At 45.2% G+C, this 22,508-nt stretch overlaps 1 protein-coding gene across 11 annotated transcripts in view; it reads right to left on the bottom strand.

Moving 5' to 3' along the window:
* The window catches only part of mical2b (microtubule associated monooxygenase, calponin and LIM domain containing 2b), a 29,991-nt gene extending 8,649 nt beyond the window's left edge, over positions 1-21,342 (bottom strand). For 2 of the 11 annotated variants that reach the window (XM_057053249.1, XM_057053251.1), the window contains exons 1-25: positions 21,148-21,342; positions 14,161-14,523; positions 13,285-13,492; positions 12,786-12,902; positions 12,426-12,527; positions 11,725-11,880; positions 11,525-11,625; positions 10,437-10,694; positions 10,238-10,353; positions 9,985-10,111; positions 9,822-9,912; positions 7,874-8,021; positions 6,664-6,863; positions 5,788-5,864; positions 5,622-5,690; positions 5,396-5,524; positions 4,699-4,824; positions 4,222-4,455; positions 3,906-4,124; positions 3,020-3,397; positions 2,402-2,479; positions 2,147-2,239; positions 1,567-1,753; positions 1,351-1,421; positions 952-1,027 (exon numbers count right to left, since the gene is read on the bottom strand). In XM_057053249.1, coding sequence (XP_056909229.1) covers positions 952-1,027; positions 1,351-1,421; positions 1,567-1,753; positions 2,147-2,239; positions 2,402-2,479; positions 3,020-3,397; positions 3,906-4,124; positions 4,222-4,455; positions 4,699-4,824; positions 5,396-5,524; positions 5,622-5,690; positions 5,788-5,864; positions 6,664-6,863; positions 7,874-8,021; positions 9,822-9,912; positions 9,985-10,111; positions 10,238-10,353; positions 10,437-10,694; positions 11,525-11,625; positions 11,725-11,880; positions 12,426-12,527; positions 12,786-12,902; positions 13,285-13,492; positions 14,161-14,424 — 3,625 coding nt within the window. In that variant the 5' untranslated portion in view covers positions 14,425-14,523; positions 21,148-21,342. The remainder of the gene's footprint in view (positions 1-951; positions 1,028-1,350; positions 1,422-1,566; positions 1,754-2,146; positions 2,240-2,401; positions 2,480-3,019; positions 3,398-3,905; positions 4,125-4,221; positions 4,456-4,698; positions 4,825-5,395; positions 5,525-5,621; positions 5,691-5,787; positions 5,865-6,663; positions 6,864-7,873; positions 8,022-9,821; positions 9,913-9,984; positions 10,112-10,237; positions 10,354-10,436; positions 10,695-11,524; positions 11,626-11,724; positions 11,881-12,425; positions 12,528-12,785; positions 12,903-13,284; positions 13,493-14,160; positions 14,524-21,147) is intronic. The other 9 variants (XM_057053252.1, XM_057053250.1, XM_057053253.1 and 6 more) reach the window with 9 other exon arrangements.
* Positions 21,343-22,508: the final 1,166 nt, after the last annotated feature.

Genomic DNA, 22,508 nt, shown 5'->3' with positions numbered 1-22,508 from the left:
CAAAGTAATGCTGTCTTTGCATCTCCATTGCACCCAGTAGAAGGGCAGAATGTAGGACGCCCGTGACATTAAAGCCCCTGTAGGTGACACTGATGGTCCCATCACCTCTGTCTGAGAGCTGCTAGCGCCACAATACACCACGAAACAGGCGTGGGCCTCAAACACGGAGCTAAATTCATTGGAACTACGTAGCGGAGCAGCATTGTCACTCACGCATCGCACCCTTAATCAGCCACTCCAGAAAATGCCTTTTTTTAAAAAAAAAAGAGGTTTGAGAAAGCAAAGCTCTCAAAGACGTCAATGAATTTATTTGATTGAAACAAAGATCGTCACATGATGGGTGGCGCTCATTACTCAGGGTTAGCGCATCCTCGGCTGCAGTGACGGGCTCTCAGCGGCTCTCCCTGTGTGTCTTTGACCCCTTGAACCGATGTGCCAAAGGTCGCAAATTCCTGGAGCGACTGACTAAATAACATACGGAGTTGTCAGAGTGCCTGTTAAGCATTCGCCTGATTCCTGTTGCACAAAAATGACACCACGAATACAAGGTGCTCGACATTCTGACTCCACAAATATGAGGTAAGGAATTTAATGTAAACGAATCATACTCTTTGGTTTCTATGTTTTAACCCGATTCCAATTAGCTTTGCTCCTGTCAGGAATGCAGACGAGCCTTTAGGTGAAGCGGAGGGCCAAAGAGCTCCCGCTGGGCTAGCTAGGCGTCGTGGTAGATCTGCTGCAGCACCTCATGCATCATGCAAAGCAGAGGGCCGCCCAGGCTCAGCAGCTCGTACAGGAAGACATAGTCCCCTGAGCGGTTCCTTAAGTGGCGCCTCGCCGCTGTGAAAGCCTCACTCATGCTTTCAAGCAGCCTACGCAGCATCGTGCGAGCGGCTCGGCTAACACGGACAGGCCACCTTAGGCCTTGTGTAAGCAAGGAAACCAAGGTACCTGGGGGCCCCGTCTGGATGCTGTCCATCGTGGAGCAGCTCCCACTGTCCAGCAACCTGGGATGGAGACGCTCCTCCTACACAAGCAAACACAGTAATCTGTTAGAAGAGTAGCAACATAAGCTTGTTGTGATGCTGCAACAGCAATGCAACGAGTAGGTAATGCAGGTAGTTAATAGAATGGGGAGGTAATTAATCAGGTAGGTAGGGAGGTAACTTGGCAGGCAGGTAGTTAGCGCAGTAGCAAGGAAGGTAATTAATGCGGGTGGGTAGATAGTTAATGTGCTAGTTAGGTAGGTAGACTCGGTTCATGACATGGATCGGCAGACAGGCAGGCAGGCAGACAGACAGACAGACAGAGAGACAGACAGACAGAGAGACAGACAGACACAGTTCTTACCAGTCTCCTGATCTTCCCCATGTGACTGCTGGTCTGGCGCTGGGCATAATGTATTTTACAGTAGAACTTGGCTGTAAAGAAAATGTAGCAGTCAGTGAGCCGAACAATTAAAACAATTCCAATTTCCAAAACTGGAGCGACTAACTCAGGCAAACGCGAGAAAACAGCTCAAAAACGCGCGCAGCGTTGGGCCCGACGGCGGCCGATGAGACGCACCTTCCCGCGAGTCAAAGGCGTGCCCCCCCAGACGAAGGGTGCAGCTACAGACGTTGCAGCGGAAGCACTCGCGGTGGAAGAAGAAGCCCTCGGCGCTCAGTCTCTCCATCACGTACACCCGCTTGCTGCAAAAATGGCAGATGTCGCTGCCGCCAAGCCCGGCGGCGCCGTCCTTACGCGCCACACACTGAAGAAGGGGAAGATCACAAAGGTCACAGGTTCAGTGTCAAGTCCATGATGTCCAAGAGACACCTGCAGGGAATTCCCACTATCGGCAGCGTCCACCGTAGGAGTCTTTAAGCAGCCGCAGTTTGCTCATTGAACGCAGCACGTCTTCATAAATAACGAGCATAATACACAGTATTTATGCACGTTTTTACCTTCACATTGGAACTTCGCTAAGTTACACAGCTCCTGAATGCGTCACACTCGGCACACACTAAAATTCCCCCGATCCGTGCACAAGTTCTGGTATGACACGCAACATTAAGCAAACTGTAACCTTCTCCAGAGTTAATCGTTAGTAGATTCATACAAAACCAGCAGCTCAAAGTCTGGAGTGATTTCACATACTTCTTACCGGCGCAGCATTAGGCCGATGGTCCGTCTCATAGAGGATAGCCAGAAGCTGAGCTTTAGCATCGATGGCTGATGAAACCTTCCCAACAGTTCGCTACCAGTAACACCAGCAACAGCAGGAGAGAGGCAGGCGCCCCAGGGGGGAGAGGAAAGAAAGGGGGGAAAACCAGAGACAAGAGTGAAGAAGAGGACAGGAGAGAGGAGGCTTCGTTTGAAGGTCATGAAAGGACATGCAGAACGGGATCCGCACCAGTACCTCTCTGTCATAACTGGGAGCTGCAGTTAGAGAGTGGACGGCTGAATTAGGCAGGATTCCTCTGTGGCTCCCATCGCTCTGGACGGAAACAGGAAGGATCTTTTATCGTCACACTTTCTGATGGCTTTCGAAAGGTTCAATCGCTTTCAGACAGTTTGGGCTTTTTTTTTTTTCTACGAAATTTGGTACCGGCCATGTTAATTAACCTAATGAAGGAATGACACACTGGTGTTTTCCCACCCTTCCGCTCTGGTTTTCACTGTTTTATCCAGTGATTTCACTACAGTTTTGAAATGCTGAGGCGTTTGGGTTTCGTTCACATTTTCTTCTTCATCATTCTAGAATTTTTGGTAAGTTTCGTGTTTTATGAACGCAAAGTGTATCAAAATCTTGGCTGCAAGCAGCACCGCGCAGGCCGACCTTTCCAAAATAAAAGCAAAATTCTGGGTGCAAAAGATTTGATTAATCAGACTTGAACATCAGCTATATGTCCAATATCTAAGAGAGCAATACATGTTATACTCTAAACTGGGGAAGAGTTTAAATGGGGCCACCTGTGGTTAACAGACTTTCGGTGTCTTTTTTGGAGGCTTTTAATGTGAAGGAAGGAAAAGTTACCTTCAATTGTCCATTTTCAGCTAATTTCCTATTGGAAAATGTCTCCTGAGCTGCAGTGGGGGGTCCCCCTGGCCCGCTTCCACCCAGCCTGCCGCTGCTGTCCTTGTGAGGTAGAGATGGATCAGAGGGTGACCCCACGTGCGCATCGGAATCACCGAGGGGAGAAGGTGAAGAGCGGGCGGGGGGCGATTTGTTGTCATTTGGGGAAGAATCGACAGGAAGAGTAGCTGTCTGATGAGTTTGTCCCGAGTCAGACGACAGGGTGGACTCTATCTGGATGAGGTCTTTGAGTCCAGCAGAGGACAGGGACACAGAGGAGAAAGCAGGCTGGACAGTGGGATCAGGGACAGGGTGGACTGCTGGATAACAAGTGGAGCTCTGAGAGAGAGCGATGGAAGGGGGAGGTGTGGAAAAGGAGGAAGAAGAGGCAGATTGAGTGACCGACAGAGGAAAAGGATGAAATGACAGATCAAACCAACAGGTGGACTAGAAATGTCTTAAGCAGTACTGCAGCTAATCATTAGCTATAATCTAGGAGTGACACAAATAACTGAAGTAAAAGCCTTGAATCATTCAAGATCAGAAAAGTAAACAATCTTGCCAATAGGTAGGGTGATATGTGCAATATTTGCTTATGACCAGTGGGCTTCCAATGAAATTCTTCTTTTTATTTCTGCTTTACTCACACAAGTAAGAAAGCAACAATATTTGGAAAAAAAAGTATGAATTACTTTGCAGTTCTTAGTTATTGTTTAGTGATGAAACTCTAGCATTTTACACAGGCTCTTGAACGCACCTCATCAGAGCGCAGAGGTGATAAAATGTTAGATTTAATATCAGGAAGTAGTTAAAACCTGCAATAAAAAGAAAAAGACCTGCCAAATACCAAAATATATCCTGCATGTCTTCCAACATGGCTCCACAGAGGAACATTATATTTTAGAAAGGAACCCGTTTCACAAGCACGTGCTGGCTCTCGCCTGTTGTGCAACACCTGAGAGTCACAAGAACGGAGGTGAGATGGGGTGAAACCAGCAAACATGGTGGAGAGGAGGACAGCCCTCTCCTTCACACTTTTCCGAGAAAATTCCCTGGAGGACAGCTTCTGCGTGGACAGGAAGTGGGAATGGAGGCGGGACATGTCACAAATCAGCCGGAACATCATATTTAGGGAATTAATAGGGAATTAAGACAAGAATCACCTGCTGCATTGACCTGGCAGAGGAAGGAATTGATGAAGAGTCGTGACTGACGGTCGGGGCAAAAGAGGGGTGTTCAGGGGGGGGCTGTTGGCTAACAGAGGGGCAGGGGGGGCTCTCTGAGCGTGAGGGTGATGGAGAGCGGCTCTCAGAGAGCAGACACGGGGCATTAAAGAGGAAATTAGCCTGTGGAGTCACAAGGCTGGGATTCTCCAGTAAACGCAAGTAGATGGAAGGCTGGAAACACCAGGAATAAACAGAGTAACAAGGAGACAGAGGGGACGATAAGGATGCACAACATTCCTAAAAGACAATCCTCCATTTCGCTAATTAGACTGAAAAAAGTGAGAATTGCTGCTTATATTATTCTTGCATTATTAGACTTGACTTATTTCCTAGTGTATTACTATAGGTTCTTTATGTCTTTAATAACTATTCTTGAGCAAATGGCTACGTAATCAGATGTCAGATTTATTGTACCTGCCACCTGGGACGAGAGGGAGGAAAAGGAGGAGGAGATGGGGCATCACTGGGCTTGGCAAAACGTGGGTTGTCTTTCTCCTCCTCCTCCTCCGAAGAGAAAGATAGATCAGATTCTTCATCATACTGGAGAGGAGAGGAGAGGAGAGGAGAGGAGAGGAGGAGAGGAGAGGAGAGGAGAGGAGAGGAGAGGAGAGAGAGAGAGGAGAGGAGAGGAAGAAGAGAGGAGCGGAGTGGAGGAGACGGAGGAGAGGAGGAGGAGAGGAGGGAGGAGGGGAGGAGAAGAGGAGGAGAAGAGGAGAGGAGAGGAGAGGAGAGGAGAGAGAGGAGAGGAGAGGAGAGGAGAGGAAAGGAAAGGAAAGGAAAGGAAAGGAAAGGAAGGAAAGGAAAGGAAAGGAAAGGAAAGGAAAGGAAAAGGAAAGGAAAGGAAAGGAAGGAAAGGAAAGGAAAGGAAAGGAAAGGAAAGGAAAGGAAAGGAAAGGAAAGTGGTCATGTTCGTTTCCTCAACAGCTTAGGAAGACTTCAATAAACAGTTGAAACTCTCCTGCAGCTAAATCCTTTAAATCTCCTGTGGCTCAAACGTTGCTTTATTTTCTCTGGAGGTCAGAGGAGGAAATCCCTCCTGCAGCGCGATTGGCTGGACGTGGTTTGAATGACCCAAGATAGAATCCTTTCCCCGTCGCTTGAATCTTCTCACCTTGCTGCGTTTCTGAACTGTCGAGGAGTTTTCTTCAAACTTGGCCAGCAGCTGAGTTGCCATGGAGCGCACCTTGTTCTCTCGCAGCTCTCCATCCTCGCCGGCGGGGAGAGCGCTGTGGCAGGACAACTGAAGCCACGTCGCAGGGAGCGAACACATGCGTGGTGAAAACCATCAGAAGGTTCTTAATCATGGAATATTTCACGTAAAGACTTGCTGAACTGACCTCTGTGAGATAGTGGTTGCCTTTTCTCTGTCTCTTGTTAACAGAATCATCTTCAAGTTTTTTATCGTCCTGTTACAACAGACACACGTTTGGATGAACTGGTCAAATAAGCGGAGAAAAGCTGACGCAACTCAAAGAAAACAGGGAATGAAACGTGCACGTTTACCCGTGGAATCCTCTTTCTTGGCTGAGGGTTCACAGGCTTCGACTTTGCACAATATTCGTCAATATTTGCATCTGAGCCTGAAACATAAAAGAACCATGTCGCAATTATTGGATCAGATCTACAGAGGCAACTTCTGAGGAACGAGAAGATCAGAGGGACGGTGCACGTTCAATGGTTGAGAGGCCAGACCGAGACGTGCTGAGGAACTCGAGTGAAAGTATCAGAGGCTGCAAGAGAAGCAGTTAAGATCTAGTAGGCCATTAACCAAATTCATGCAAATTAGCAATTTAGACCTTAGTAAAGCACAAACTCAGATTTGTTTCTATTTGTTTCAATCAGTAAAGGTTGTTTTTATTGCTGGTTGGGCTATAAAGCATCCTGAAAGGATCCATTTTCTTACTTGAGACATGGTTTTGTCCGTCTTTCCTGCCCTCCCCGCTGCCGTCTGTCTGTCTGTAGCCTCACCCTCATGTGACTCACCCCTGTCTCACCCCATCTTTAAACCTGTTTACTTCCTTCTGGTTTATATTCCGAAAGTGTCAAATTTCCTACTCATTTCTTGTTGAGTTGAATTAATGGATCAAACCAGGGGGTGTCCAGACCTGCTTACTCACATCATCACAACAGTATCAACCTCAGGGTGTAGACCAATGGAAATAGAATTAAACCAGGCGTATTTTACAGAATCAAAAGCATACGAGCACTAAAGCAGGAGCCTGAGGCCACTATGGCAACAGACAAGCCAGCGGTGAGTTCAGCAGAGTCAAATCTGAGTGAACAGTAACACAAGTTTTACAGATATGTAAAAAAGCGCCACGTCCTGACCTCCTCCCTGTGGAAAGAAACCGAGGTGCAAGAAGCAAGAAGGAACCTGACCTCTGCCGTTGGCAGGGGAACTCCTGAAGGCCTCCTGGAACTTTGACAGGTAAAGGACCATTAGCAGCTGGTCCGGCTCGGCCGCTGCAGCCATCTCTTCCCCTCGAATCACCGGCTGGATGCCAAACTCGCGCTCTGCTATGTCAAATGCCAGCTGGTTGTTTTCAGCCACGTCCTCCTCCTCCAAAGAGTCAAAGTCACTGGGAGAGAGCAGATGAAGGAATTCATCCTCAAAATGCTGAAAAAGGGGTGTTAATAAGATTTAAGCAAAGATTTATAGCCCCTTCAGCTGGGACAGCTGGACTAGCATCTCAGGAAAAGCATCTTTGCCCCCCCCCTTAGCTAGACTACTATACTGTATATATGTTTATTTTATATGCCCAAGGTAATAAATTAGTTGGTTTGGTTCTACTTTTATTTTATTGATTATTGATCTTCCGTTTGCCACCTTCTTCGTGATGGATGGTTTCGTGCTGCATGCCATTTATTAAAAGTTGGTGGGGGCTTAACATAGATTTTTACAGACACTTTTAGATCACATCACAGTTCAGACGAAAGCTACAGACAACAACGCGAGCCCAAGGCGGCAGGAAGGGAATGAGCATCATGGCAATGATGCAAAATAATCAGCCACTCGGACATTTTCCTTACATTTGAAATGGGTCTGGCTTAGCACGCACTGATGTGGTTATAATTAATATATCTCTATCACAACATCACCTACCTCCTCACCAGTGTGCACAAATGCAACAGATGTGTATGTGTGTGTGTGTTCTTGTACTTGTTACATAGCGAGTACCAAAATAGTCATTCTAACAGTAAAGAGGACATTATTTTACGTTTAGTGTCAGGATGGATTCACATTATGTCTGTGAAACAATGGCTGTTCTATGGCAACAACTACCGTAGTTGGAGAAAGTGGCTCAAGAAGTCCTTTTTAATTATCAAGAAGCATTGGTGCAACCAATAGACAAGAGCTCAACTACGAGTTGGTAAATCTCGAAGCACAAAATGAACGAGAGACTCAACTTCCCTAGAGTTGGTATGAGGAACACTGAAATCTAAACTACCCTGTATCAAGTTTAGAGCCGGGAGCTCAGAGAGCCAAGCCTTGTAGATGACGACGTGTTTGCTGATGTCTTGATGACATCCAGCAGGATATCACACACACACACACACACATGCACACATACATTTTGAGTATTCTTACATTAGTTCTGGCCTCTGGTGGTGTATGAGGGCGCAGAGGGCCAGGCCATTTCTCCAGGAGGATGTGAGGTCGGTGATAACGACACCTCTGTAGCCCCGCGTTTGCTTCTGACACCAGCTCAGCAGCCGTCCGGGATGCACGTCAGACTCTGCAAGATAGAATTAACGCATTAACAAATACTTCTGTTCTGCGGCGCAGCATACAGCAGAGCGTTTGTTATGACACACAAAGCAGCTCATTTCAATTAGAGGCTCACTGCATTAATAATAAAAATAAAAATAATAATAATACACATCGACCGCGGATGCCGAGCTAATTCCCCGTGAAGGACCATTCCACAACACGGGTGCAGGACTGAGGAAATCTGCCCTCCAAAAGACTTTTCTTTATCTTTGGAAAGGTCCAGGCCCCTGAGAGTGCACGTTTGGAGCATGTTTGGTCAAATATCTCTAAGAACATCTAAATATCTATAACATCAGCATCTTTCTTTGTCAGGTTTGGATGAATATTGGCTATTTTGCTCAGGTTTTTCTCAGGTGAAATGAAATTGACACCAGGATTTTTGCCCTCTCTCTCAATGAATAACAGGCCACAAACTGGCTGACTAAAACTGAACGCCAAGTTAAAAATACTCAGGCCCCTTCTGCAGCGGAGTGGAAATATTGGCCTCCAAAGTGTGAAAGAGTGGAGGATTTCTAGCAGATGAAAATAAAGTAATCCCTCAAAAAATGTGCGGGATTTAATTATCATAAATTTCTGCTGTTTTGCTCATTTTTATCATTTCAACCAAACATTATATTATGCAGGAATGTTGTTCTTGTGATGTTCTTCTCAGCCACGTGAACATCTTTGAGACTGTAGTTTATGATTTTAAACACCATTTTGGCCCCCCTTCTCCAAAGAAAGAATATGGCATTTTGAAGTTCAAAGGTCAAGGTCAGTATATTTCCTATTAATCACCTTGAACTGAACATTCTCTTCAGAAAAGACTGGGAACCTTTAGTTTATTTTCTTGATTCTGTTCTTTGGCAACCAAAAGCTTACAGGCAATAATTGTGAATCATGATATTTAGGAAGAGTCCATTAAGCACAAGCTTTGCTAGCACAGATTGGAGATCTGCAGGAGGCCTCTTGTTTGACCCTGACGGTATGTGGGTGTAATTCTACCCGACTGTTTATGACGATGTGCGTCTGCCTTCGACTTGGGTTTTCTCTCTGACATCAACGTCCCCCCCCCAGAGTAGGGAAGCATGCAGGAATAAATGTATGCAGGAAGGCTTTCATATGGCAGTAATCTCCACGCTGACTGAAAGGATGATCGGGTTACTGTTACAGCCCGATGGGCAGCGTTGCAGCTATGGTCCATGTAAATAACAATAATCCTCTGTCACCACTTGACTTCACAGATTTGACACATTTGTTGTGGACGTTGGAATAGAGCAGCATGAAGGAAATTATTGGACATCAGCAAAATTGAATTGATGGATTGAAAATTAATCCGAAGAAAGAAGATAAAGTGTGTGAGAAACCTGTGTTCTTCCGTAATTAACTGTTCAAAACCAATATGATTTATGTATAAATCTCAGACGGTTTGAGAATTTTCAGTAAAAAGCGTTCCAGGCCGAGTCAACTTTAGTCCAATAAAGAACTTCCTTCCTTCATTCATTCATTCATTCATTCATTTTATTGCCATTTTTTTCCAGCCTTATGGGGAATACACGGGAGAAACTTTCCGTTGCTCCGACAGGCAGCAATGAAGGAATTCCCGACTGTTCGATTGCGCAATATTACCACCGTGTAGCATGGAAACGAAACGAAAACGATCTTACCCGAATAGGGATTTTTATATTTTGAAAAAAATCTGGACGCTTTGCTTTATCTTTGCGCCCGACATCCTGTCCTGCATGCGCTTCACCGTTACCCTTAAGAAATTGATCCTGAATCTCACCTCTTTTGAACCAATTCCCAGATCGGTGTTTGGCTCCTCCCCTTTCCAGATGACACGAGGCCAGGTGACCATTGATGAACAGATGACGTACCTGGCCAAAGAAGGTGTAAAATGTCCAGAAATGCACTAATAACGGTCTGTAAGTAGGGTTTGCAGGACAAACCTGATGTGGGCGTATGTAGTTGACGTTAAGGTTGGGGTAGCGGGTCACGGGGTCAATGCTGTACTGTTCGAAGTTTTTACTGATGTTCTCCGGGGTGGTCTGAGGCAGCAGCCGGTAAATGCTCTCCCTGAAGAGGGGACGAGACCCTGGTTACCTGGAAAATCTGAAACCTGCGCTGCAATTTGTTTGCTAATAAGAGGCACATAGCAGCGAGCACAAATAAATTGTTTTATTAACAAAGGGAATATAGCACCTCTCGGCCAGTATTTCGAGAGGTTTTCTGCCTTGTGCCCAGCCCCTCACCATCCAGGCAGTGTCAAAGGCTGCCAGAAAGCCGCGAGCGCAGCCTGTGCCCATTGGCCAAAAGGGCTGTGAACACAAAATGTAAATCCACACAAGTCCAAGCCTCAACAGGGTATGAGATCAATAAAACGGGAGAGATAGCCGCTGACCTCGAGCAGACTGTCGCCCACCAAGGCCACCACCAGCTGATGCCCACGCTTCTCCCTGATCAAGGTGGCGTTCTCTGAGGCGTACATGCACGTGAAGTCAAACATGGCTACATCGGGCTGACCGTAGTGGTTGATGGCGTAGTCCAAGGACGGCAGCTGGTAGTTCGTGCCAAAGTCGGCTGCCTCTCGAGCGTAGGAGAGCAACGCTTCCTGGTTGACGTTGTCGGCGCTCAGCAGTCGCTCCGTTTCTATGTGGTCCTGTTTTCAGATGATGCCATGGTCACTTAAGAACACTGGTGGGCTCACATTTACATTTGTAAGTCCTGATTCTCAGCACACAGGTACACAGGTCTCAAATAGTCTCAGAGTCCAGAACACAACGGGAGGAGAGAGACAATGGTCAACTCTCTAGTAGTTTTACTCAAGACGCCTTTCAGCCCACTGTATTTACTCAGAACTGGGACCGGCCCATGAAGCCTGGCTTGTGTTGCCTAATCTCTGTAGGGCACACACGGGCAGTTTATGACCCGCGGGCCGAATCCCGCATGTATATACGGTGGACGCTAACAAGGGTCCATTTGGACCTTTTGGAGATCCACTGATGCAGACACCATGTGCTCACTATCGATCTGTAGCATAATAACTGCAAGACCATTTTTGATGGTATTAAAACCTTGAAATATATGTAGTTTAAAATAGTTCAGCACTAAATGTTACACGTTTAATTCCTTTTCCAATTGTGTTTGGGGGGCGGGGAACAGAACGGTGGAGGCTACCCCACCGCTACTTGCTCAAGGGTACCTGGGCGGTGCTCTGAAGGTGTCCTGGCACCTCTTCCTGCGACCAGAACACCTCCCATGTTTTTTCTGTGTTGGGGCTTGATCTGAGACCCCTTAAGACTGAGCTACCGCAGGACTGGCTGTAGAACCTCACCGAGAAACATTCTGAGACAAGTTTGTAAAAAAAATAAAATAAAATAAAACCTAAAAGGTGCCAAGCAGGATAAGCTCAACCTAGTCCCGCCACGCTTTCATTCGCTCGGTATGCTTACGACATACTGTACATGCTAACCATGTTTGTAGACTCACACTTATGATGACCCCTTTGTCCAGCAGACTCTGTTTCTTCGCTGTCATGACAAAATAGTGCGTATTGTCTCTGTAGTACACTATGTTCTCCAAGTCGATGCCTAAAGACAGGAGCATATTTACTCAACCCTAAGGGCAGCGAGAGGGCTAATGATGCATGCTGTGAGATTCTTTTGCTTCTGCATTTGTCCCAAATTCACCTGTCTCCTCCTTGAGCTCCAGGAAGAATTTCTGGTTGAAAATAAAAGCCACGCCACTGATCTCTTCCACCTTGGCCTCAGCTGTTGTGTTCCTGTTGACGAAATTGGCAGTGATGGCGATGGCTAATTTCCCACGGAATTCTTTGCGAGCAAAACCTGTAAAAAAGAGAGCGGGGAGAGTTGCCACGGGGTGGGGGGGTGGGGGGGTGGGGTTGATGAAAAATGCAGGTGAAAATCCAACTTATAACAATATAAGTGAATACATGACAAATAAGAAAACTAGAACCTGAGTGACTGAATCAAAAGGGATCTCTGTGTAAAAATGTTTCCTTGAAAAATTAACAGATTTTTATCAAATATCGGCTAAAGTTTTTAGTGCGACTGTTTTAAACTAATAGATTTGCAGGTCAAAACATTGAAACAGAGTGGAAATTTCCTGGGGGGTCAGATGATTTACGCTGGTGGTTTTCCTTTTTACACATCACCATAATAATGGTGCATGGATCATAAACGGAGAGCACATATGTGTCTCCAGTTCAAACTAGATCTACTTCCCACTGTCTGGAATAAATATGGCCAGAGGTGACTGAAAACTTTCTGGTGCCTACAAATGTGCGCGAACATTTTTCCCCTATTGAGTGACATCTGCCACTAAAGTTAACACCCCCACCGCCCCACCCTCCTTTGAGATTCGGTCTCACCATCCAAAGTGCTTTTACGTCCGTCGGCTCCGATCACCACGTCAAAATGAAAATCTGCGAGAGGATGGCCGGAAGGCTGGAACTCGGCGCACCAGCCAGATTCTGAGGGCAAAGCAGAAGGGTTGTTGTTAAAATCCCTATTGACATTTGGGAAAAGTTCAGCCTCAGAGTGGAACCTGTCAACAGACTCTATCAATAGAGTTCTGCGACTTGCGACCGCTGCAAATACCTCTGGGGGGAAACATCCTGATGACTTTCCCACATGTCTCTCTGTGATCAGAAGGCTTTCCATGTATAGCACGCAGTAGGGTGGCGGTTAGCACCCACTCAGCTAACACAGATAACAGCGTGCATGCTTACCCTCATCCGGCTGCTCCTTCTGTGGCTCCAGAAGTCCTGTGAACTCCACATTGACGTGGATTTCCACTCCCAGAATAAGACAGACTTTCAAAAGCATCAGCTGGAGCTGGCGGATACCTGGAAGATGGAGATGAATGTCTGAACAGAAGTGTTAGCTAACAAGCGGGCTGATTAAACAGGGGTTAATTTAACAAAAGACAGATTTTGGATGAACAAAACTATACCATTAGTTGCTGTGAAGGCATTCAAAGCTGAGGAACTGTTTAGAAGCTTAACAAAAAAGAGAAAAAACACCAGAAGAAGATGAAGTATCTTATACTTTAAATCAAGAATTCTGTCTCCCATGACCAAATGAGCAGGTCACATGATGTGAGTGCTGACCCACAAGCAGAGGAAGCGATTGAAACCAAAGTTTACCTAAGCGAGGTACATTCATTTTAAAGTTTTCTGCTAGCTATAACAAAAGAACCCAACAATCAACGCACAGATTGATACTCACTGATGTGGTCGATGGAGCCTGCGCAGAACTTTCCATAGAACTTTTTGGCTCCCAGGCCCCTGAGGTCATGGATGGTGAAGGGCCAGAGGTGCAGCACATTATTCCTGGAAAAGGTGTCTCTTTTTTCAATCAGCACAACTTTGCAGCCCAACAGGGCCAGCTCGATGGCTGTCCGCAGACCGCAAGGGCCCCCCCCGATGATGAGACACTGAACGGAGCAAAAAGACTCTATAAGATTCCAGGAAAGTGTCTCTAAAACATCCACTGTATGGCTTTTAAGATGGCCATTTTCTCATATAGAGGATATAAACTGTGTTCATTGACCAGATCTGATCTCTCACTGAACAATAAATCAAGTACTTTATTTGAAAATATCTCCCACATAGTTTTTTCCTCTGAATTTGACAGGAATCTAATTTGACAGTTGATAGTAGCTGGGTAACTGACACGCTGACCGAGATACGGTGCAGAAAAAAATAAATGTAAAAAATAAACGTAAACTGCAGAGACTTTTACTCATGTTGTAAAGCTTCAGCAAATGAAATGGTTGTTTAAATAGCTGCTTCTCCCCATAAAACTCTGGCATAAAGCTTTTGTTGTCTCTGGCCAACACTCAGCCCAACCCTCCACAATAACCTCCCCTCTGAGAGCTTCCAACCATTTCAAGGACTCTAAATACTGTTCTTAATAAAGCTTTTCAAATCAATCAAACCAAATCATTCCCCCTTAACAGGGCCTAAGTGATTTCAAAGGATATTTGAATATTCCAATCACAAAAGCCTAAAAAGCAAAATCTATCTGACCTGTTAATGGCTGTTGACGACCACCCACGTGGTGAATGTACATTTTTAAAAGTGAAATGATAAGAGTTCCTACCCTGGTGCCTTGGCAAGCCTTATTCTGGCCGTAAACCTTTTGCTGTGCTTTTTTGTCCAGTTTGGTCCACAGAGTTTTGACCTTCCATGTGCTGACGGCAGCCTTCAGCGAGCTGTAGAAGTTGCTGTAGTCCAGAGGATCTAGTTGCAGTTGTCTGCAGAGGATGCTGAACGCCTGTAGAGTCCCTTTACAAGTGGAAGCCTGTACAAAGTTCTCAAAAAGCACGCTGGCTTGTCCCAGGTGCTCGTCCTCTGTCTCACCCATCTAGTCCGATGGCAGACTCTAGATCCAGCCCTGCTTTTTCCAGCTCACTTCTTCTGACCTGCTGCGTTAAGCAGCACGTGACGCCGTGTTTAGCCGGTTCTGATGGGGGAAACAGCAGAGAAGCCGATCATCGCAGCACCAAAGCTTATTGTACAGAACAAACAAGGCTGGATTATGAAGTGGCAAAACTGCCTGCAGCTCCTTTATAAAGCATTTAACATTAAAGCGCCATTGACACGACAATGCACAGATGGTGAAACAAAAGACAGTCTGACAGCTTTTTAAGTACATATTAAAATGATGGAACATTGGGATTGAGGGGGTATAGCATGTGGGATATATAAATAGGAGCCGATCCCAGTGATCACCGCTGGAGAGCCAAGAATACAAACTGGACACGTCAGCAGAAAAACAAGGTTCAGTTAAGTTGCAACGCAGCAATCAAAGCAGCTCACGCTGGAAATAAACCCCAGAAGTCAACGTGACGCCTGACGCAGCCAGAGCCTCGTGTCAGGCGTTCATATTAATGAGATGCAAGAGTGCACCGCTGCGCCAACAACAGGCAGCCTGCTGAGTTCAAACAGTCAGCAATTAGTTTGCGCAGGACTTCTTCCACCACAACAAGATATTTTCCAGCTAAAGCTCCTGCAAATGCCTGATGGGATTAATCCAGAGGAGCGTGTTGGGAGAAGTTCAGCTGAGAAGTCATGGGAGGTCAGAACGTGGAGCCAGAACCCAGAACCCCTTCAGCCCAGCCCCCAAACTCCAGGAAGCGTAGTCACTTTATCAGATTACACACACACAAACACACATATAAAAGTATATATATGAATACTGGGGATATGAAAGTACAATCATGGAGATGAATTTAGTTTGTAAAAGGGCCCCCGTCCACTCAGCTCAGTGACCATCTGCACTACTAGTGGCCAAAGCCGACGACCACCCTCTCCCAACGGGACATCGGGTTAAGATTAAAATACAATTACGAAGGAACCGACACAAAGACGGAGCCAGAGAAGCCTGAGAAGGGTCACGAGCTCGTGACTCCAGAAAGAAAAGCAGGAAGTGGTCGTCTTCGTACTGAGTATCAGCGTGTGACGTTTCTGTCTCCCATTACACTTTCTAGTGTTTCAACAGTTGTATATTCAAATGATGACATTCAGATGAAAAACTATAGACAAAAATAAAGGACTAAAGTCTCACTATACAACACAGAAGTAATGACAGATTTAAAAGTGGTGACAGATGTCAGGTGTCATTTTCTTTTATACTGTAACCTGGAGAGCCAGCTTGAGATATATACCAATAAGTCAGTAAAAGATTGCTGTTGTGAAATTCTTAAAATTCCTCGGTGGGAGCCATCTTCCAAAATGGACCCTGCTCGCTTATATAAGTGTTTTTATAGAGAAATTGGACATTTGACTGTAAATCTCCATCTCCAGGAGTTGTGATTTGTTAGAGACAGATTGAAGAGCCATAACATTAAGCTAAAAGAGAGATTAGATTGAATAAAAGAGTGAGAAAATTAAGTAAAAGTGTGGCCCTATCACCCATTCACCACACATTTCTAGAAAATCCTGGACAACTGAGCCCTGGCTTGATTCATTTTCAATGAACTCAATGCGATCAGAATCATCTGCATCGTGTAAAACCGATCTGTCTGCGTTGTTGCTGCGACACATGTGTATAAAGAATAAAAAGAGGGGGCACAGGCAACCCTGGGCCTGCCGGTGGAGGGGCATTCCTGGTCCAAATGGCTCCATTGACTCACACTCTTTGGGTCCGATTATCTTAGAAGTCTAAAACAGAGCCACCGAGACTTTCCCTCCAACTAAATTGCTCTATTATGAGGTCCAAGGCTTTATTTGCACTTTCTTCGAGAGCAAAATATAAGCTTTCCTCTTCAATTGCGAAGGGATTATGTTTAGATAATGTTTCAGAATTATGTTTGTGACTCAATTCCTGCATTTCTCTGCTAAAATCAGATGTTTCAAATGGAGAATAAACGTGACACCTCCCAGTTGGTCGAGTTGAGACTCTTCCGCCCAGTTTTTAACAGCCTCGGTAATACTTTCCCCCTCATGAGGGATGTGATCTATACGCCTCTTTGACCAACCAGGACTTGGAACTTTTATTGAGCAGGATAAAGGATAGAACACACTGAGGGCACCCGTTTCAGGTTCCCTGTTGTCTAGCACACGAGATGACACAAGGTCATGCAAACGTGTCATTTTACTGGCTGTTCCTGCTAGATTTTAACATTCAGCAAGGCTAGACGGCTCAAGGCAGCTTCACAGCTGACTCGGACTGGACTAAAGTGACCTACAGCCACATAGGATCTATCATAAAACACACCACGTCTTGAGGGAACTAATAATCTGTAATGATTCTGCCTAAAACCTATCAGGGAGTCCATATGAATATCTGAATGTCATCATTTGAACATTCCTTTTTGGGACATGTTAGAGGAAGCTGGACTTCCCTTGCAGTCTTAGAGCAATCGCCTCTGCAGCCGAGAGATAAAAGTTTAAAGAAAATCCTCTTTCTGTGATGGGTGGGAGTGTGTGGAGCGGTCACATTCAGTCTGCGCCCATATCAGGAGCAGATGGCATTTGCTCAGGCCCGGGTCTCTTTTTTCTTCTTCCTGTGTGTGCTCCTCCCGGAAAAACAACAAACTCCCCAGAAACAAGCGATCACTTGGGAAATGGGCAAAAGCGCCGAAGAGCTTGAAACTCAAACCATGGGATCGCATTGCTTCGTTTTAACACAGGTTGCGTAACCTGCTGAAGGCTTTTTGAACAGCCTGGCGCTGAAAAGTAAACCGCATCGTGCTGCTCATTTGATCTAAAGTGTGAGTAAACCGGACCTTTTCTCATCACTCTGAGCTCACGCCACTTACTGCCTGTCTGGAAGGGAGGCTGCAACATCATTATCTCTGAGCAACATCAGCCCGGCCCACGGCTGATGGCGACACACCCTGGCTGAGGCCACAAAACTCAAAGGGAGCAAAAACTCATTAGCAACATATCTGTTATTCCCTGGGTGCACCGAGACCACCCAGTGAAGTAGGTCATTACTGTTAAGGGGCCAAAAACAGGCAAAAATGCACATGTAAATATCAAAATATCAAAACTCTCACTCCACATAACATAAAAAAATAGAGTAAATTAGATATAAAACAACAGATGTAATTAGATGTAAAGGAAAATTTAAAAAAACTTGATCTGGATTCAGTTTCCTTTCAGCTGTTTATCAGCTGTTACTTTATTATGCTTATAAATGTTTTATTGTGCTTATAAATCCATAAAACCAAGCACAAGATATTGCTCTAACTGGGAGAACTATGAGCTCATGTCCTCTTTGGTCTTGTCCAAGACCTCCAGCCTGACAGGTCGGACATCAGCATCCTTGTCCAACCCATCTCTGGTCTTAAACATTCACCAAGCACCATCTCTCTGAGGTGGACATTCCCGATCCCGTCCATCTGAGTCGATGGCAACGAGGACCTCTGAGCCCTGTCGCCGCTGTCTCTATCCCATCCACCACTGCTGGCGTTGCCCTCATCACAGACCCATGTAAGTACACACATAGAAACAGAACTTGCAGCGATCAATAAGAGCATATGAAACTGAAATGAGTCATAATTTGGGTTGGTATCTTTTAAAAGAAGGGCGCTACTTTCCAAGTGGGGTATTTAAATCCTGAAAATGTCAAAATTAGATGAGTATTAGATGAGTTATTGAAAACCGTTTCACCCGTTTACTTTTTAGGTCCTGAGAAGCAGAGGCTGCGAAGCAGAAGGTTCCCGGTTCGAATCCCGGCGTGGACAAAACACGGAACGTATTCTGGTAGCAAGGGCAGGTGCCAGGACACCTTCAGAGCACTACTGAGGTGCCCTTGAGCAAGGTAGCAAACCCCCCCACATGCTCACATGGGGCCCTGCCGTGACCCCGAAAAGGGATAAAGCGGTGGAGGAAAAAATATTAATTATGAGCGTGTTCCATGTATCGGGATCAGAAGCTGTGCAATGTGGGCTAGAACCAATGTCACAATTTGTGGTCCTCAGTAGTGCAGTAATGCAGAATGCCTGGAGGGCTGGAAGACGATTATTAAAACAGGAAAAACAAGCAGGCACACTGAAAATTCCCAGAATTTAACTGTGACATTTTGTTTCACTCGGAATGCTGCTGCCTGTGACCTCAGCAAACACATCAACACATCACCTTCATTGTTCGATAACCCGGCCTGAAATACCCCAGCAGAGTACAGAGGACAGTGCAGCTTTCATCACGCTGGGCCCCTGGAATCACCGTTCAGGGTTTCTATTAATATATATATTTTGATTCTGTGTTTCTCTCCCTCCGTCACCCCCACGTCTGTCCCCAACTCTGTCTGTCTTCTCTCTGCCCCCCTCTGTCCTTGGCCTGTATCTCACTTTCTCCATCCACCCCTCCCCTCCCCTCCCCCTCTGTCCATTCTTCTCCCTCCATCTCTGTCCATCTCTCTCCCTCCGTCTCTGTCCATCCCTCTTCCTCTCTCTGTCCATCCCTCTCCCTCCCTTTCTGTCATCTCTCTCCCTCCCTTTCTGTCCATTCCTCTCTCCCTCTCTCTGTCCATCCCTCTCTGTCCATTCCTCTCCCCCTCTCTGTCCATCCCTCTCCTCCCTTTCTGTCATCTCTCTCCCTCCCTTTCTGTCCATCCCTCTCTGTCCATTCCTCTCTCCCTCTCTCTGTCCATCCCTCTCTGTCCATTCCTCTCCCCCTCTCTCTGTCCATCCCTCTCCCTCCCTTTCTGTCCATCTCTCTCCCTCCGTCTCTGTCCATTCCTCTCTCCCTCTCTCTGTCCATCCCTCTCTGTCCATCCCTCTCCCCCTCTCTCTGTCCATTCCTCTCCCCCTCTCTCTGTCCATTCCTCTCCCTCTCTATCTGTCCATCCCCCCTTTTTGCTCTCTGCATGCACCCTACAGTAGTGCAGCCATCTGACGGGCAGGTTTGTGGAATGTCTCCTGAAGAACTTCAGGATTTGATGACATAATAAGCTTTAAGACCTGAAGCTAGTGGACAAACTCCCCACAAAGACTCCCAATGTTGTGATTACAAATACTGGTGTTCCAATGCAGTCGTACATTATAGAGAGCTTTTATACAGCGTGATTGTGAAACTGCAACAGAGAAGATAAATTTGATGCCTCATTCACCCTTGTTTGTTTAAAAGCGTGTCCTGTCAGTATTGAGATGTCAGAAATGATCGATCAAAACTAGACCGGAGCAAAACACGCCTGAGCCGTTGTGGCCAAGTGGCAAAATAAAACAGATGACACCACTTTCCCTTCCTAAAGGAGGCTTCAAACAGAAAAAATAGAACAAAGAGCTCTAAACAGTGTTTTTAGCACAAAGGTGCAGGGTTCTTCTTTGTGCAAAGAACCCAGCAAAGTCACAATGTGCATCAAAATAAAGACCAAATGTGCTCTGAGGTGGCCCCCCCCTTTATGATTCAGAGCTGGATTAAATTATAAAGCCCTAAAATAAATATTGTTTATTGCTACCATGTTTTGAAACACAATACCTGTTTAAAGGTCTGATAATTCTTGGGAGATCAATGATAAAAGACTCTAAATGTCACGTAATACTGGAGCTCAAGCTAGCCGTTCTCCTCTGACAGCACAAGCTGGCGACAGTCAGCTCTCGGGTGTATTTTTGTCTTAACGTTTCCCTCCCTCAGCTGATATGTGCAGTGACACCCCCTTATAAGTCAACCGTTCATTCCCGGAAGTGGCAGCTTGAGCGATGGCGCGACCTGAACCTGAGATTAACAACTTTACAGTTGCCTGCAGGGCAGCTGGAACTGGAGAAATGATCTCGTTCAGGTGGAGATGATAGCTCCCATCTTACAGATTTTGGATCGTTGCACTTGGATGTCAGCAGTCCTCCGGTTGCGACTTATGGCAGGAGTGTGTTTAATAAGTTGGGGTGCAGGGATCAGTCATGGAGCAGAGTCCTGTATACCCTGACTGCCTGGGCGCACACAGCCGACACCAAAATGATGGGACGCTGCGGCATCGGATGTCACTGCTCACCTCAGTGGGCTTACCACAGCAACCAAGCCTGGATCTTAACAGAACCAGAACTAATCTGATCACTTACAAATACCAGTGGGAACAGCCAGTCCACAAAATAGTAACTAAAATTTATTCAAGAGATTAAGAAATCTACTCCCAAACTCCCTTTGACACAAAAGCTGCATTGTCAGTGAATTAATGGGAATCTAAATTGATAAATTAAAGAACACTGATGATCTGACAGCTCAGAAATGAATGTGACCCTAGTAAGTAAATGTTATCACATCCCAGCTGTCAAAGCTTCATCCTCCCTGCTGGTCGCAACACAATCGGCTGTTTAATGTCTTAAAACAAGCAACTCGGGTTCTTTCATATCTTTAAAGGCAATGGTGTTATGCAAGCAAAGGATGAAGTTGGGTTCCTAACGGATAATGTTTCCATTCAAGTGTTTGACCTCCTCGTGTGTTTTACACCTGCCTGCTGCTTGAGCGCCGCCTACAACCTGCTCACCTGTTGCTACTCTAAAGTTTCAGCCCAAGACAGAAATGGTTTCACAGAAAAGGCTCCCTTCAAAGTGGGCCCAAACGGCGTCTTATCGACACCAAACAGTTGGAGTTGAACACGTGAAAATAACAAGGTCCTAAATTGCGGCTTTATTCTACTCACCGACAGCAGGAGGTCTGCAAACCCGATCTGGAGCCCCGCGCCAATTCCTCCACGTTTATTTCGTTAATTTACGATATATCCGCGAATTGTGTGGTAAAATAATATGTCCCAAAGTGTCCACACCGTTTAGTAACCACTAACTTGTCCACAGTCCTGATATGACAGCAGTCGTCTGCTCTGTCCTTTTAGCGTCAAGCCGGTTTCAGAACACGACCTAAACTTCCGGTTTCTGATTTACAACAATAAAAGTCCGCTGAAGGACAGTCCACCACCAGAGCCTACTTTTTTTTCTTTTTAAAAAATTGATAATAGTGTAATTCCAGTGGGTTTGCTCGTTGCTTTTGTTTTAACACTATTTAAGAGCAACATTAATATTTTTACTTTTATTTTAAACTCCTACTAATGGAACAGAATCATTTTGTGTTTTCTTTCTAATCAGTGTTGTCTTTGATTTTTAAGGTTATTTAATATGAACGTTATAATTTGAATCAAAAATTAGATAGAAAAATTAAAGATTTGTCAAATGTAATAGTATTCTAATAAATATTGGTCAATTCATAATGCCACATAAAAGTATTAATGCTCAAAACGTATGATAAATTGGTTGGGCCGCTTTTTACTTGATCATTTAACCTTAAGGAAAGCGTCGTAAACACGATCTGAGATGGTTCTTCAATGATAGTTGTCACAATTATGGATCTTTTCATTAATTATCGTGACAATTAATCTATGTTCATGGTTTTCCTGTAATGGAATCCGTCAATAAGTTACACATTTCTAGAGGTCTAATTTAAAAATAAAAGTAATCCACACGATGATCCATGAACACTAATGTTAGTTAGTTATTGTTTATACTTGTGACGTCTCATAACTGGTTAATGATCGCGCATTCTTATTATTTTGAAAGTAATTTTCAACTAGTTCCGTACTGCTTTCATTATTTTGCCAGAGTTGTGTTTCTGAAACTACGCATCATTAGTATTCTAGAATATTATAATCTAAGGTAACATAAAATAAGGTTTCTTTATTATCAAAGCCTTGGCTTTCAACTGAGCCTAATAATACTTGGAAGATCAAAAGTCAAAGTCCTTCTGGGAAACTTAGAATGAGCTCTTTTCTGGGCCCAATAATCTTTTCTGAAAAGCTCCTTTAAATCCGTTCATAACGTTTCAAGTTATATTGCTAACGATTGGAGGCTGTCACGTGACCCCCTTAGTAATTGGTGATACTGAAACGCCAAATCAAACGAGGTTAGACTTTCCCCTGGACGGGTAACTGATTCTGTATGTTACTATGGTAACATGTTATATAGTAAATAGATTATTTCGGAGAACACAGATGGATGGATGGATGGATGGATG

Source organism: Takifugu flavidus, chromosome 13, assembly GCF_003711565.1.
Source record: "Takifugu flavidus isolate HTHZ2018 chromosome 13, ASM371156v2, whole genome shotgun sequence".
NCBI classification, from domain to species: domain Eukaryota; kingdom Metazoa; phylum Chordata; class Actinopteri; order Tetraodontiformes; family Tetraodontidae; genus Takifugu; species Takifugu flavidus.
This window is presented reverse-complemented; position numbering and strand designations above follow the sequence as displayed.